Source organism: Callionymus lyra, chromosome 19 (assembly GCF_982586985.1).
Source record: "Callionymus lyra chromosome 19, fCalLyr1.hap1.1, whole genome shotgun sequence".
Classification (NCBI taxonomy): domain Eukaryota; kingdom Metazoa; phylum Chordata; class Actinopteri; order Syngnathiformes; family Callionymidae; genus Callionymus; species Callionymus lyra.
In genome coordinates this window covers 1,922,158-1,937,606 of record NC_141836.1, presented here as the reverse complement: position 1 = coordinate 1,937,606, position 15,449 = coordinate 1,922,158, and the positions used below count along the sequence as shown (strand labels likewise).

At 40.7% G+C, this 15,449-nt stretch overlaps 1 protein-coding gene across 1 annotated transcript in view; it reads left to right on the top strand.

Moving 5' to 3' along the window:
* Positions 1 to 14,921, top strand: part of cntn3a.2 (contactin 3a, tandem duplicate 2) — a 57,734-nt gene extending 42,813 nt beyond the window's left edge. The window contains exons 15-23 of the mRNA XM_087781398.1: positions 6,150 to 6,308; positions 7,405 to 7,554; positions 7,980 to 8,050; positions 8,422 to 8,656; positions 9,803 to 9,912; positions 10,336 to 10,522; positions 10,922 to 11,034; positions 11,207 to 11,375; positions 14,449 to 14,921. Of these exons, the coding sequence (XP_087637524.1) occupies positions 6,150 to 6,308; positions 7,405 to 7,554; positions 7,980 to 8,050; positions 8,422 to 8,656; positions 9,803 to 9,912; positions 10,336 to 10,522; positions 10,922 to 11,034; positions 11,207 to 11,375; positions 14,449 to 14,546 (1,292 nt within the window). The 3' untranslated portion in view covers positions 14,547 to 14,921. The remainder of the gene's footprint in view (positions 1 to 6,149; positions 6,309 to 7,404; positions 7,555 to 7,979; positions 8,051 to 8,421; positions 8,657 to 9,802; positions 9,913 to 10,335; positions 10,523 to 10,921; positions 11,035 to 11,206; positions 11,376 to 14,448) is intronic.
* Positions 14,922 to 15,449: the final 528 nt, after the last annotated feature.

Sequence of the window (15,449 nt, the reverse complement as noted above, 5' to 3'; positions counted from 1 at the left end):
TGTCCAGATTTCAGAGCAACTTTATAAAGTAATAAGTTTAAAACATGGTCATGATGAGAAGTTACTGCGTCTTGAAGAACATTCACTACATGATACAGAGTTGATACTAGTTGATGTTTAATGACACCAGAGTTGATACTAGTTGATGTTTAATATCACCAGAGTTGATACTAGTTGATGTTTAATGACACCAGAGTTGATACTAGTTGATGTTTAATGACACCAGAGTTGATACTAGTTGATGTTTAATGACACCAGAGTTGATACTAGTTGATGTTTAATATCACCAGAGTTGATACTAGTTGATGTTTAATGACACCAGAGTTGATACTAGTTGATGTTTAATGACACCAGAGTTGATACTAGTTGATGTTTAATGACACCAGAGTTGATACTAGTTGATGTTTAATGACACCAGAGTTGATACTAGTTGATGTTTAATGACACCAGAGTTGATACTAGTTGATGTTTAATGACACCAGAGTTGATACGGGTTGATGTTTAATGACACCAGAGTTGATACTAGTTGATGTTTAATGACACCAGAGTTGATACTAGTTGATGTTTAATGACACCAGAGTTGATACTAGTTGATGTTTAATGACACCAGAGTTGATCATGAGTTGATGTTTAATGACACCAGAGTTGATACTAGTTGATGTTTAATGACACCAGAGTTGATACTAGTTGATGTTTAATGACACCAGAGTTGATCATGAGTTGATGTTTAATGACACCAGAGTTGATACTAGTTGATGTTTAATGACACCAGAGTTGATCATGAGTTGATGTTTAATGACACCAGAGTTGATACTAGTTGATGTTTAATGACACCAGAGTTGATCATGAGTAGATCTTTCAAGATCATCTTCTTTTCTCTTTCTCTGTGAAAGAACAACACGACCATCATTGTGTGGTACTGACCACTGCAGACTGCTGTTAAAATTGTCATCTTTCTCGGTACAACATTAGTGTATCTTCAGCAAGAAGCAGTTTCTCTTCAGTCAACAACACGGTGAACGAACCCATGATTGGTTTCAGTGAAAGTGTTGACGGTAAACACGGGATTAAGTCGTGAACATCGGAGGATTAATGGATTCATGAGGTGAAAACTCAGAGACAAGAAGACAAATGGGGATTATGTGAGGATAGTTGGCAGAGAAAGAGACAATTCAAAGTCTCGTCATTTCAACTCAGAACCACTAACCACTCATTTGCTTTGAGAACGAGCCAAGAAGAAGAAAATAAAAGTCATAAAAATGCCCGTCAGCCAAGTCTGAGGAAAACAACCTGTAACGTCTCCTCACGGTGAGGATTTCCTCGGAATAGTTCCGTGCTTCTCTGTTCTGGTGTTCGCTGCGATCACGTCTACTTCCTGCTCGCTCTCAAGGTCAGCTTCAATCACTCGTGACGCGGCGACACTGAAGTGATTATTCTTTACTTCTGTTTTCAAGAGGTTTGTGAAGCTCTTCACGGACACTGTGGCGAGAAGATCAACGGTCAAGTGCTTGGTTCACATCCTCGTCAGAGCAGAAAACAACATCTTCTTGAGATGTTTGTTAACATTTCACCTTATTATTGACACAGATTATTGATTTTATTGTATTTTCTATGAAACACAGAAGTCACTCTTTTATTGTTTTGATCACACAAACCTATAAAAAAATAAAAACATTTAAAGGAAACAAAATAACAAAGAATACATAACTCTTTTATAAAATCTGTTTTGTTTTATCGACATCACAATGTATTTAAAGGATTTTTTACAAACAGTTTGATCTAAAAAAAAGCTTCTATTTGTCATTTGATCAACGTGATCATAAGTCATCGATCAGTGACGCCATAATAAGATAAACGTCTCAATTTCAAAGTGAAACCACAAAAAAAAAATCCTAAAAACCCAGAAAAGAAGTGAAATTTGAATCAAAGACTTTGAATCAGCAGAAAAGACTTGACCTCTGGAGTCGTGCAGTTAAGATTTCACATCAAGCTGTGAGAGAAACAAGAGAAGAAGACAATCTTACGAAGGTTCTGGTCTTATAGCACCTGCTCTGCTGTGATTGGGCGAGCATGGAGGTTTGTCACCACGCGTCATCAATGGTCTACATCTCTAAGGGACTCGTTGTATAAACAAAGCGTGAATACAGCTGGAGGAGGAATGAAGCCATTATTACGTCATAATAATAATAATAATAATAATCTCTATTTATATATGGACTCTCGTAACCTCTCGTTTGTCCAGATTTCAGAGCAACTTTATAAAGTAATAAGTTTAAAACATGGTCATGATGAGAAGTTACTGCGTCTTGAAGAACATTCACTACATGATACAGAGTTGATACTAGTTGATGTTTAATGACACCAGAGTTGATACTAGTTGATGTTTAATGACACCAGAGTTGATACTAGTTGATGTTTAATGACACCAGAGTTGATACTAGTTGATGTTTAATGACACCAGAGTTGATACTAGTTGATGTTTAATGACACCAGAGTTGATACTAGTTGATGTTTAATGACACCAGAGTTGATACTAGTTGATGTTTAATGACACCAGAGTTGATACTAGTTGATGTTTAATGACACCAGAGTTGATACTAGTTGATGTTTAGTGACACCAGAGTTGATACTAGTTGATGTTTAATGACACCAGAGTTGATACTAGTTGATGTTTAATGACACCAGAGTTGATACTAGTTGATGTTTAATGACATAATAAGATAAACGTCTCAATTTCAAAGTGAAACCACAAAAAAAAAAATCCTCAAAACCCAGAAAAGAAGTGAAATTTGAATCAAAGACTTTGAATCAGCAGAAAAGACTTGACCTCTGGTGACCCCCGGCCGGTTGAGTGAGAGACCCCTGCTGAAGATGGAGCTGCAGCACAAAGACTGTTGGATTCACGTCCGACGGTACGAAGCAGACGTCCGACTGTTACGGCGATGACTTGAGTCTTTGTCGTCTATTTCTTCTCCATCAGTAGCCACTGCTCAGAAGCTGCTGGAACAGGTTCCTGTGATTGTTTGTCTCTTGGGCAGCGAGGACACCACGGAGGAGCAGGTCTCACACGTCCGTTCATTTCCAAGAGCGTCAGGTCAGAAGAAGGCGGTGTTTGAGGAGCAACTTGTCTGGAGTGACTTCATAGAAGAGTTACTAGTTGTTTGTCAACAATCAAAACCGGTTAAACACCAGAACAAAAGCATGTTCTTGGCGTCAAAGGCTACAAAGAGATGTTCCACACTGTGTTTCCTGTAAATAGCAGAGCTGCGGTGAGACTTTGATTTATAGAAATGACTTCTGCAACACTGCAGTTCACCCCCGGGATCAATAACCTGCTCCATCAATCTGTCAATCAAGTGTCAGGGAGTCGCTGAGGCGTCGAGCTCCTTCTCTTACTGTTTAACCTTCATATCTTTATTTTCACCGGACTGGGGCAGAAGAAAAGAAAATGTTTAAGTGCTAAATGTTTATTGTAACTGTTTTTCTGACACAAGATCTAACATTTTGATGTCATTATTTATATCATATATATACTGTATATATATTTATATATATATATATATATATATGTATATATATATATAGTAAAGATTGATATTCTTAATCTTTTATTTCAAAATATTCTTCACTACCGAACGGTGCTTTAAATGAGTGGGTTTTCCAAGGTCACCGAGAAGATAAAATGAGTCTTGATTGATGATCAGGAAATCACTAACGACAATACTTCAAATTAAAGATATTGCATAATATATAATAATATTGCATTATTCCGACGCCAGTAACAATATTTAAAAAAACACACATCGGGCTTTTAATTTATACTTTTTTTATGTTTTTTTGTCATGTTTCACTGACAGAAATAATTTAACTTATTATTATAATTATATTTCACAGTAAGTTACATATTGTTCAAATAAAATAAAAAGTCAAACTTGTGTAAAAATAAGTAAAATGCTGTTTCTCTGATGAATAAATTAAATCATGTGACTTAAGTGCTCGTTCTATTTCTTATATGAATATTTAACTGTCTTTAACAGGAAGTATTGAATATACATCAGACCTTCGTTATTGTATCTATTTACATGTTGACAGTGATAATCTGTCCCTTACCTTATCTTAAACCTGTTAATGACCTTGTTCCGTGTGGATCATGAGACATATTTGCTGTTATATATTCTGTCAGATACTCGTGGAACTATGTTGCTGCTGTTTTTAATCTGCTGAGGTCAAGTGTGTTGGAAGCAGATCATCGAACCTCTGGAGACGCAGCAGCAGATGAAATATAATGAAGAGGATCAGCTATTGATCCTTGATTATGTGCTCCATTAATATGTATTAATGAGGCCGGAGTATTAGATTTAGTTTGTTATTTTACCCGGAGGTGCTAATGAGGTTTCCACGGATCGATGTGTGTGAAGCTCTGCAGGTTCCAAACCAAGCATCAAGTCTTCTACGTTGATGCGTCACGAGAGATAAGTCTGTTTGTTTTCCAACACTAATGTTGTTCTGCTGATTAGAAGGCGCTGGTGCAGCAGAGCGAGCGCCTCGTCCTCAGCGTCTGTCGCTCCAGTCCAGCATTAGTCGGATGAGCCTTCATTAGGGAGGAAACATGGAGTGAGAGGAGAACGACACGCTGCTCAACTGATCACAGACACAAATGATAAAAGTCTCTTTTCTTAAACCAGTCGGATTTAAAGTTCACTTATGTTTCAAGAAACACGTGCTTAGCAAGGAGTTGAGAGTTTGAATCCCTGCAGTGAATTGTTTTAGTGGAACCTGTTTGAAGGAGAGTAGAGATGGTGGAGCAGGCTTGACTTACTGTGGCACTTCTTAACTTAACTTATTGTGGCACTCCTTAACTTAACCTACACTTACTGTGGCACTCCTTAACTTAACCTACACTTACTGTGGCACTCCTTAACTTAACCTACACTTACTGTGGCACTTCTTAACTTAACTTATTGTGGCACTCCTTAACTTAACCTACACTTACTGTGGCACTTCTTAACTTAACCTACACTTACTGTGGCACTTCTTAACTTAACTTATTGTGGCACTCCTTAACTTAACCTACACTTACTGTGGCACTTCTTAACTTAACTTATTGTGGCACTCCTTAACTTAACCTACACTTACTGTGGCACTTCTTAAATGAACTTACACTTACTGTGGCACTTCTAACTTGGCCTACACTTACTGTGGCACTTCTTAACTTAACTTACACTTACTGTGGCACTTCTAACTTGGCCTACACTTACTGTGGCACTTCTAACTTAGCCTACACTTACTGTGGCACTTCTTAACTTAACCTACACTTACTGTGGCACTTCTAACTTAGCCTACACTTACTGTGGCACTTCTTAACTTAACCTACACTTACTGTGGCACTTCTTAACTTAACTTACACTTACTGTGGCACTTCTTAACTTAACCTACACTGTTTCCTGTCCTTGAATGTCTCTGGTTCAGAGAAACACTTTTCATAAGAGCAGTTCTGTGAAGCGTCCTTGACTGAACGAGAGCTTCCACGAGGGTCAGAAGCTCCACCAGCGAGTTCTTTCTCCTGCTATTGAGAAGCTTACGAGCCCCTGAAACATTAAGATTTAAATTTTAATTAATATTAATCACTGCAGGATTAAAACGGTTCATGATAGAAATGGTTCATGATTAAAATATATTTGTTGTTCAATCAATTGTTGTGGAGTTGAGAGTTGATCATTTATTCAAGTCATTTTATTGTATGTTGTGTATTAAAAAGTCTGAAGCGGTTTGAGGCCATACAAGTCGAGGATGAATCCTTCATTACCGTCATAGATCCTAACGAATCCTCAGATTTCCTCCTGCCATGACGTTCATCTATTTTTGAGATATTTGGTTGAAAGTCAGATAAATACTAACATAACCTCCTTGGCAGAGGTAATACTTGTGTTCAGAAATTGATGGTTTTCATTAATTATCACCAGATTATCCTACATTTCCTGCTCCAAAGGTTCTGTGATGAAGTCCTAGAGTAACGCTCTCCAGACGTATGAAATCTATTGTGTGTGGGAGTGCAGGGGTTAACAGAGCTGAGATGTGGAGATAATCTGATGAAATCATCTGGTGTCTGCTGGAATTATCTCTCCGTCTGCTTGTGCTCGTGGCCCCAGGTCCCCCCGGCCCCCCAGACACCGTGACTGTGGAGGAGGTGACCGACAGCACCGCTCAGCTCGCGTGGAGTCCAGGCCGAGACCACGGCAGCCCCATCACCAATTACATCATCCAGACCAGGACTGCCTTCACCGTGGGCTGGCAGAGGGTCAACACAGGTGGGCGGCGGCCGAGATAAATCTGATCATGTGATCGCACCCGGATCCCCCGCGGGAGGAATCTCTCACTTGTGTCTTCGATCGGCGGGGAGGTCAGGGTCGCCGGTGGAATCAGGAGGGGAGCAGGTGGATTTAGTGCCTTGCTCAAGAGTGCTGCAGGTCACGGGGTTTTAATGCGATGTCGAGGTTTTAATGAGCTTCAAACTCACCTGCCGTTTTTACCGCCTCTGACGTCAACCGTTGATCAAACATCTGCAGCAGATGAAGTTCATCAGAGGATCGTCTTGAACCTTCACGTCTTCTTTTAGTCATTGAGTTCAATCATTTCTATATGGAAAGATAAAAAAAAATTTAGTTAAATAAATCTGGTTCTTAGTCTTTTAAATTCAATATAAAACTTCAAAAGAACCGAGTGGCTCAGTCTTCTGTTGGTTTCGTCTGGTGACACATTATAATAATAATAATAATAATAATAATCTCTATTTATATAGCATGTTATCTTGAATTTAAAAGACAATGAATTGATAAATATTCAAACATTACAACTTTGAAAATAAAACGTAATGTTTTACATATATTTTATAACCTTTCAATTTAAAAATAATAAAAAAATATGTATAATTTAATGATTAAAGTACAAGAAAAACATGTTAATGTTAAATTCAAGCTACACTCATGAACATCTGCAGCAGCTTCAGTCCCAACTTTGTTTCTAAAGTATTAATTTGCAGCTCTCGTCGGCGGAACAACTGGATCAATCCTCTGAAGGCTCATTTGAATCTCTTGTCTCTCCGGCGTCGTAAAAATAGAATAAACCACTTCAAATTCATGACCCTGAAAAATTGGAGCAGCTGTTAAAGTAGAGTGCAGGTGAAGGTGCGATGATAATAAATGTTTTCATCGTCTAACAAGATCAAAGGCAGGATGTTCGGGGACGTGAGGCCAATTATCACCTCAGCAGCAGAAGAAAGAACTTTCTGGTCACAACTGGGAAACGAACTCATGGTGTGGAACCGAGAGCGGGAGCTGTCCGTGGTGCTGAAACACCAGCAGTCATTACTGCAGCGTTCGTTGACTCACACGCGGCGTCCTGTAGTTCCAGAGATCATGGAGGGCAACACTCGCACGGCCACGGTGGTGGATCTCAACGCATGGGTGGAGTACGAGTTCCGGGTGTTGGCCCGGAACAGCGTGGGAGTAGGAGAACCCAGCCCGGTTTCTGTCAAGACCCGAACAGAAGACGCAGGTGAATCCCTGGACTCTCTTATCTTCTCTATTGATTTCTTTGTAAGGTATTATAGTAGTATAGTATATAGTAGTAGTAAATATAGTTTGAACAACTTAATTTTCCATTGTAAACACAAATCAAACAAGAACTGAAAGAGAAAAAAGACTTTTGTCTTGTTTCACTGACACAACAGCGTCAGTAAGAGACGAGTTACGTTTTTTGTGATTTAATGATTTTAAAGACATACCTGCCCTGTTAATATATAAAGAATTAAATTGAAGTATTAATGAAAATCAAATTCTGGAGAAACATTTTTTAAATTTTAACATTTCAAGATTTAAATGTAAAATTCTATTGTAAATATGGTGTAAATATTCTGATGGCACTGATACACGTTCAGTCTTCATCACAGTGTTTCAAACAAACAGATTTGGTTTGTTCAGTCCCAGATGCAGCCCCGGGTGAGATCGCAGGAGGAGGTGGAAGCAGGTCTGAGCTCGTCATCACCTGGGAGGTAAATCATTGATCGTCTTTCCCCACGAGCTCCACAGGAAGCATCAGTCGCTGTCGATTGTGTCCGACCTGCATGAGTCTAATACACAAACCTAACAGCTGGACCCGTTCACGCCCGCCAGGCAGACCTGGATCCCGAGGAAGCTCAAGTTATCCCGTTTCATTCCATGAGCGGAAATCACTTTTCATTTTCCGACGCGGGTTTTCTCACCGGCGTTGATTTTATTGGTTTTATTTCATCAGGTGGGTCACAAAAGCAATTTTGGGGTCATAATCAGGCGAGAGTGGTTGCGCGAGCCCGGCGGCGGCGTGGTGAACGTGAGACGTTTGTATATGTTTTAATATCACTATAGTTTTGTGTTTCACTCTCAGCCTGTCCCTGAAGAACTGCAGAACGGCGAGAGCTTCGGCTACATCATCGCTTTCCGGGCGTTCGGGGAGCTGAGCTGGACCCACGTGGCCACGTCCAGCCCCGGGGCGGCTCGCTACGTTTACCGCAACGAAAGCATCGCGCCCTTCTCGCCGTTCCACGTCAAGGTCGGCACTTACAACAGCAAAGGTCAGGGACCCTTCAGCGCCGTGGTCACCATCTACTCGGCAGAGACGGGTGAGTCCCTGCTTCAGTCAACCGTCAGTCACTGGATTAAATGTGAAGGTAAATCTGTGACATCAGGAGATTTCTTGGTAGAATTTAACGTTTCAAATGTTGGAATCCTTCATTTTTTAATTTATTTAGTTGTTTTCAAACATTTAATGATTTCTTTAAATAATTGAATTTTTTATAATTCAATTATTTGTAGTTTGAACCTGTTGTTTGGTTCTATTAATTAAATTGTAGCCAAAAGGAAAAAGAAAAACAATTTATTAGATTTTTTTTTAAGGTTTTGTTGTTTTTTTTGTCAGGACTCGAGGCAGAAAACAAGATTAAATGAACAAACAATACTTTATTAGTAATACTTCTTCGTTTGCTTCTACGTCTTCTACAAGTTTGATCCAGAAACTCAGTTTTCTTTTGTTATTGTCTGGTGACACTATTATACATATATATATATATATATATATATATATATATACAATTGTATATTTAATTTAAAACACTAGAAGTAAAAAAAATATATTGAATTTAGAAAATAGTTTTTGGTATTATTGAAATTACAATATAAAAATTATTATTTTTGAAAGTATTCAAGTCATCTTTGAATACAAATACATACATTTATATATAATTGACCACTCAATATAGAAGAATTATATTACTAACATTTTTCTAAATGGTTAAAAAACAACATTTTGATACAAATGTATTTGAAAACATCATAAATGTTTATTATGTATGTTGTATTCATTTGTGGGTAGTATTCCGCTGACACTGATGCACCGACACCACTTGTGTGACATTTGAACACAAAAGCCTCATCGGTTACATCATCACTGACAAGTGATGACAGAGTGCGGCGCTGTGATGACAGATCGTTAAACTCCATTATTAGCTCAGCGGGGCGACTCATCATCTCCAGAGACGAGGATCAGATTCCAGCTCCGTCCGAGTCTCTGGGACTCGTTTGGCATTTAGATCCGTGTTGTTTGTGACGGAGGTCTGTGTGATGTGCAGGCGAGTTCACCCGCCGCACTCGTGTGTGACGGTCCGGCTCGTCCACACCGATGGTGCTCGTGAGGAGATGGAAGAGATTTGTTTTCACGCGTCGCTCTCCCCTTTGAAAAATGCTGCAGCGTTCCATTTGTCCACTTTCAGAGCCGAGTGGGACGCCGGTGGGAGTCTGGGCCAGAAGTGTCTCGGCCGGGGAGATTGAGGTGAATTGGCAGCCTCTCTCCTTCACCCCTGAAAGGGTCCTGGGCTACGAGGTATACTTTGCTGGTATAAATGGAACACGATTCACCACACTTGTCATTGTGCCTCGCGGACACTCGCCTCCCATCGCGTTGCCATGGAAACAGAGGTTTCAATTTAAACCTAATTGTATAGTTTTTTGTGTCAGTAAATACTTCAGCACCTCGAGGAACGAATAAAAGCTGCTTTTACAGAATTGTTTTCAGCACATAAAACACACTCAAGTATGCAATAAATGTCCATTTAGATGTTGTAAGACCTGAAATAGATTTAACTTTAATTCCTGAGCCTCAGAGCGACTTTCACTCATAAGCAGCGACTCTTGGAAACATTTTATGAGGCGAATTAATAAAGAAAAAGTTGAAAAGTTGAAATGAAACACAGATTTATCAGCAAGAAGATCAAGTTAAAACGACGTGATCAACGATGTTCTTCAGGTGGTTTACTGGGAGGACGACACCAAGCCAGAGACCATGGGCAAGATGAGGGTCCCGTGGAACCAGACCTCGGTCACCGTCAGAGGCCTGACAGGAAACACTCAGTACTTCCTGACGGTCAGCGCCTTCAACACGGCCGGCACCGGCCCGTTCCTCCCCGCCATCAACGTCACCACCAGGAAGCCGCGTGAGTTCTATGGAAACATATGGATCTGTGTGATCTTATCCATGATGTGTGTTAAATAATGATCACCAAGAGTGTTGATGTGTTTCATCTACTGACTCCTTCAAGAAAGATCTCAACACACTTTTATTTGTTCAGACTTTTCCTGATTCTCTGAGACTCTTGTGTTTGTCTCAGTCTTATCTTGATCTTTTAACTATATATTTTATGGAGTATCGCTTTTTAAACTTGTTTTTTTATCCAGTTTTCCTACAGTTTTTCCTTATTTATTTCCACTTTTCTCCATTTGTTTTCTCCATCCTTCCACGATCCTCCTGACATGCACATGATCCAAGGATGGTCCACACTTATGGAAGTTAAAGGACATGTGTTCTTAATTAACTATAATTATTTCTCCTCCAGCGCCTTCGCAGCCGCCGATGAATGTTGAATGGACTCTAATTGGATCTCACCTCTCCTTGTTCTGGGAGCCGGTGGTGTCGATGGAGTCGGAGTCAGAAGTCACAGGGTACCAAGTGAGTCGACCTCTTTTGTTCCGGGGATGAAGTGGAAGGATCTGAAGTGTCTTCGGTCACGAGCACCAGTTCAAACACTTATTAACGACTAGGATTTATTTCAAGGTGTGAACGCGTGGGTCTGACCCGCGATAACCTCATGTTTCTCTTCCTCGCGTCCATCCTCTCGCAGCTGTCGTTCAAGAGAAGCAAACACAAGGAAGTCAACACGGTCACAACGTTCAACACAACGTTGGTGTTGAATCTGTCGGCGGACGACGACGACTACATCATCCACATCCAGACGCTGAGCGAGGGAGGTCTGGGTCCAGCGTCCAGCGCCGTCCGCATCCACCAGCAGAGTAAGAATCACCGCAGACACGTCCATGTTTACAATAGTAGGTGCAACTGTTCACTTGATAGTTCAACCAAAGTTCAGACATCAATCACCGAATCTCTTCTTCATAGAAACAAACATGTTTGTTCATTTTAATGTAGCGACTGGAGCTCAGTTTTCTTCATCTTCGTCCAAAAATGCTTAAAAACATCCAAACACCTTCAGACTGCTCGTGTGTAACGTCTGTTATTGAAGCTCCACTGGAGAAGAATTGATCACAGATAAATTAAATATATTTAATATTGAAGTATAACTTATCAGTCGAGGTTTAGACTGATCCACCAAGAGGAACAAAGAACAACATTCCGTCGTAGCAGAAAACAATAGTCCATGGATGTTGACGTCACATCCTGGAGCTTTGATCAGATTCTTTTGTCATGAATCGATGAGCTTTTAACACGAAACCAACACCTTTACAACCAAAAATATTGACATACTTTACATGTTAAGTGAGACTATTGAGGTTAAAGTGAGAATCTTTAACGTAAACATTCCAAGAGTTTTGATGATAACGTTTTTTCTTCCACTGATTCTAATATTATAACATATAAATAAATCCTACGATTCTCATTTCTTTAATTACCTGAACTGATTCTGAAAAGACTTTCTCTTCGCATAAAAAAGGTCAAAATCGCGAATGATGTTTCCAAATCTTCCCACCTCTCACAGGTGTGGAACATCGAGAGGTTGATGAGGCTCAGGCGTGACTCGGGCGCGACTCAGATGTCATCTGATGATGATGAAGTGAAACTTTCATTCAACATTTCTGCTGCATATTCCTGCAGTCTTAGTGACAGAAACGCACTCAAAAAGACGACAACTGTGTCACTTTGTTGTGAGATAAAAGTGCTCATCTTTCCTTTCATTGTGGCGCGTCTGTCGACAACATCTAGTCAGCATCTTGACGCACCTGTGAGGTGTAGCGACTCAAAGTGACTCACATCCGTGGATAATGTGAGTCACCATTAACATTCACCTGTTTCAAGTAAATAAATAGTTTATAGAGATTGATAATAATATAAAATATGAAATCATATCCATGAATTAATCTTTAATTAAATCATTAAAAATGATACATTTGTATGTTGTATCCCATTAAGAAATCATTGACATAAAAAAGAGAGGAAGATAAATAAGAAAATAAAAGTGTGCAGTTATAGTTTAGCAACAAAAGGCCAAAGTATTTACATTATATCACAGATAATAATGTCATAAATCTGCTTCAAGATTTACACAAGGATTAATAAACATTGATTCATATATTTTCAAAAAAAGAACCAGGAAAATAATTGGATTATTTTTTTTTAAATGGTAATGATTCAACAAACAAGGACTTGAATCTTTACATGACGAAGTTCATCACAGACTCAAAGCTCAAGCAAACATCAAGCATTTGTTGTTGTTTTCTGAGTCTCTGGGGCGACGACAATGATTTCCAGGTCTTGAGCCACAAACCTGCTGACGCCGACATGTTCCGCAGGATGAAATTTGACATGTGGATTAACAGGAGCCTCAATCTCGCCGACCCAACCTCCTCTGCTATCTCCCCTCATCCGCCGCGCTTGTAAATAAAGTCACGGAACACATTGAAAGCCTGACAGGGACGTTTTGTCCTCTGTTGACTCGCGTTGCTCGGTGTCCCGACCGCTCCCTCCCCGGAGCTTCGGAGACGGAATATGTGGCCCTCGTCGTGAGTGTTGCAGGTTGAATTCCTTCTTCATTTTGCGTCCGCGCCGCTGCTGTCCTGAGGGACTCCGGCGCTACTGTTGCACATCTTTAACCGCTCATTTGAATTGCTGATACTCCATGTTGAATCCCCGAAAACATCAGGAGCGCGAGATAAAACTCACTCCTGTTTGTGCACCTTTGAGTCGGAATAGAAGCTATTTTTAACAGCTAATTAAAGTCAGCAGGAGACGCAGCGATGCTATTGAGTTTATTTACTGGAAGCTTTTCTTAAAAGATGATCTTAAAGGTGCTCGCTTTCTTCTCCGCCTCTCCACGGGAAATAGCATTTCAACTGCTGTCTTGGTTTTGTATCCAGAATTAACCAACCCCAGCGGAGATCTTGAGATTCAAACAGCGACTGATCCAACAATAGAAGCTTCGTACTTTCTCTCTTTTCAACATTTGAAAACACAACGTTAGACTTCAAGCATTGTGTTGCTGTAGAGTTGTTAAAGATGTGTTGTGTCGACGACATTTTCCACACCTGTGTTTCCAAAAACTTTACAACATGGTGAGAAAAAAATGGTGATTTTGTGGATGTACTCGAGACACGTCCAGGGGTTTCCTGGACTGAGCGGCCTGACTGGTCTTTCTCACCATCGGCTCACATTAGAAACATGAAACAAGACTAACTAGATACTTCATTTATAGAATCACTTTCTAATAATAAACACAACTCACTCTCCAATAGCCAGACTCACTCCCTCCCAGTGAACGCAGCGCTGCAGCTGAGTGATTGTTACGATGAAAATATATGAAATATTTCATCACAAAGCTGCTCTAGTTTGGAGTTTCTTCTAAGAGACAGAGTTTGTTTCAACTTCTACATGTTATTGAATCATTTCACTCATGTTGTCGATGCAAACATCGTCAAAAGAAACCTGTGAATGTTTTGACGTTTCATTTGTTCTGTCCATTCGTTGTAAACTTTATCTTAAAACAAATGCACGAGGAGGTGAAAGAGATTCACACTCACATGTCGAGTAAAGGTTTGGATTCTTTGAATCAGGGTGGATCTCACACGAGCACATGTTAGTGTTATGTTACTTATGTTTCTGGAACGTTTGGAGGCGTCAATACAAGACGGACGTTACAGACGAGCAGGATGTTTGTCAACGATCGTCACATCAACAGAAATATGTCGTTGATCGGTCGCCGTTGACAAAGTTCTAAAAACCTTCACGACTCTTTATTTTAATTCCATGTAATGTCAGTTCCCAGAGTGCTCCACTTTCCTCCCCCTGTCCATCAGTAGGGTCTGCGACGGGTGTGTCCCGGGTGTCCCTCCTCATGTGTCTCCTGTGTTGCAGGTATGAGCGCCCGAGGCTCCCGCGGCTGCAGCAGCATCTCGCCGCCCCTCGCCCTCCTCCTCGCCGCGGCAGCGTCTACCTTCAGGTCAACGTTGTGACGCCAGAATATCAGTGTTTTCTGTTGGTTGGCTGTGGGTTGCGGGTTCGAGGCCGCACACGAGCCACGTTTCTAGACTGGAGAATGAGATGCCTTACTTCCATCCATGTGCCAAAGTAGTCTTCTTGTCGTAAACGTTACAAACGCCGCCGCCGTTCTTTTCTATCGCTCTGATCGTGGAAGGTGTGTTTGCACCTGCTGGACACCAGGATGTTTGGTCATCAGACCAGGAGGGTTCTTCACCCGTGCCTTCGCTGATTATTGTACCAACGTCACTTATTGACACAAGTGAGTGATCGATGGTGTTTTTAGAACCAACTGCGGCTCCATTAAAGGTTTGGTTGCGTTCCAGATCAGATTAAAACCCATAAAAGAGCTCGAGCAGCAGCGTCGGCCATTTACCTTTCATGCTTTGATTATAGAGATGAATGTCTCGCGCAGGCTTCTGAATGTTCCACAGCAGTTATTGCCACATTCCGTGTGATGGATGGGATTTAACGGCACGTTGGTGAACATTACGTCTGCCGGGCTTCAGCGCTTGACTTTGATTCTGCCGCAATAATCACTTCATTGACGGGAAGAGCTTTGGAAGCGAGGGAGAATGGAAGAAGAAGTGGGTCTCAAACTCATGGTGGCTCTTCACCTGCGTGACACTCATCCGTCACATGGCTTCACACACACTCTGCTCGTCATCCAACCGACACACACACACCACTACAATAACGTTTCCTGCCATGTCGGATTACATCTTTAAAAAAGGGGAAACGCTGACGCGACTCCCGAACATGCAGAGCTACGAGCATCTTCAAACTCCTGCTGTCGGCGCTTTTTCCTTTTCGCCACTAAATAACAGCTGAGATACGAAAATCTGTGATAAAAGATTTTGACATTTTTGATATGCAGA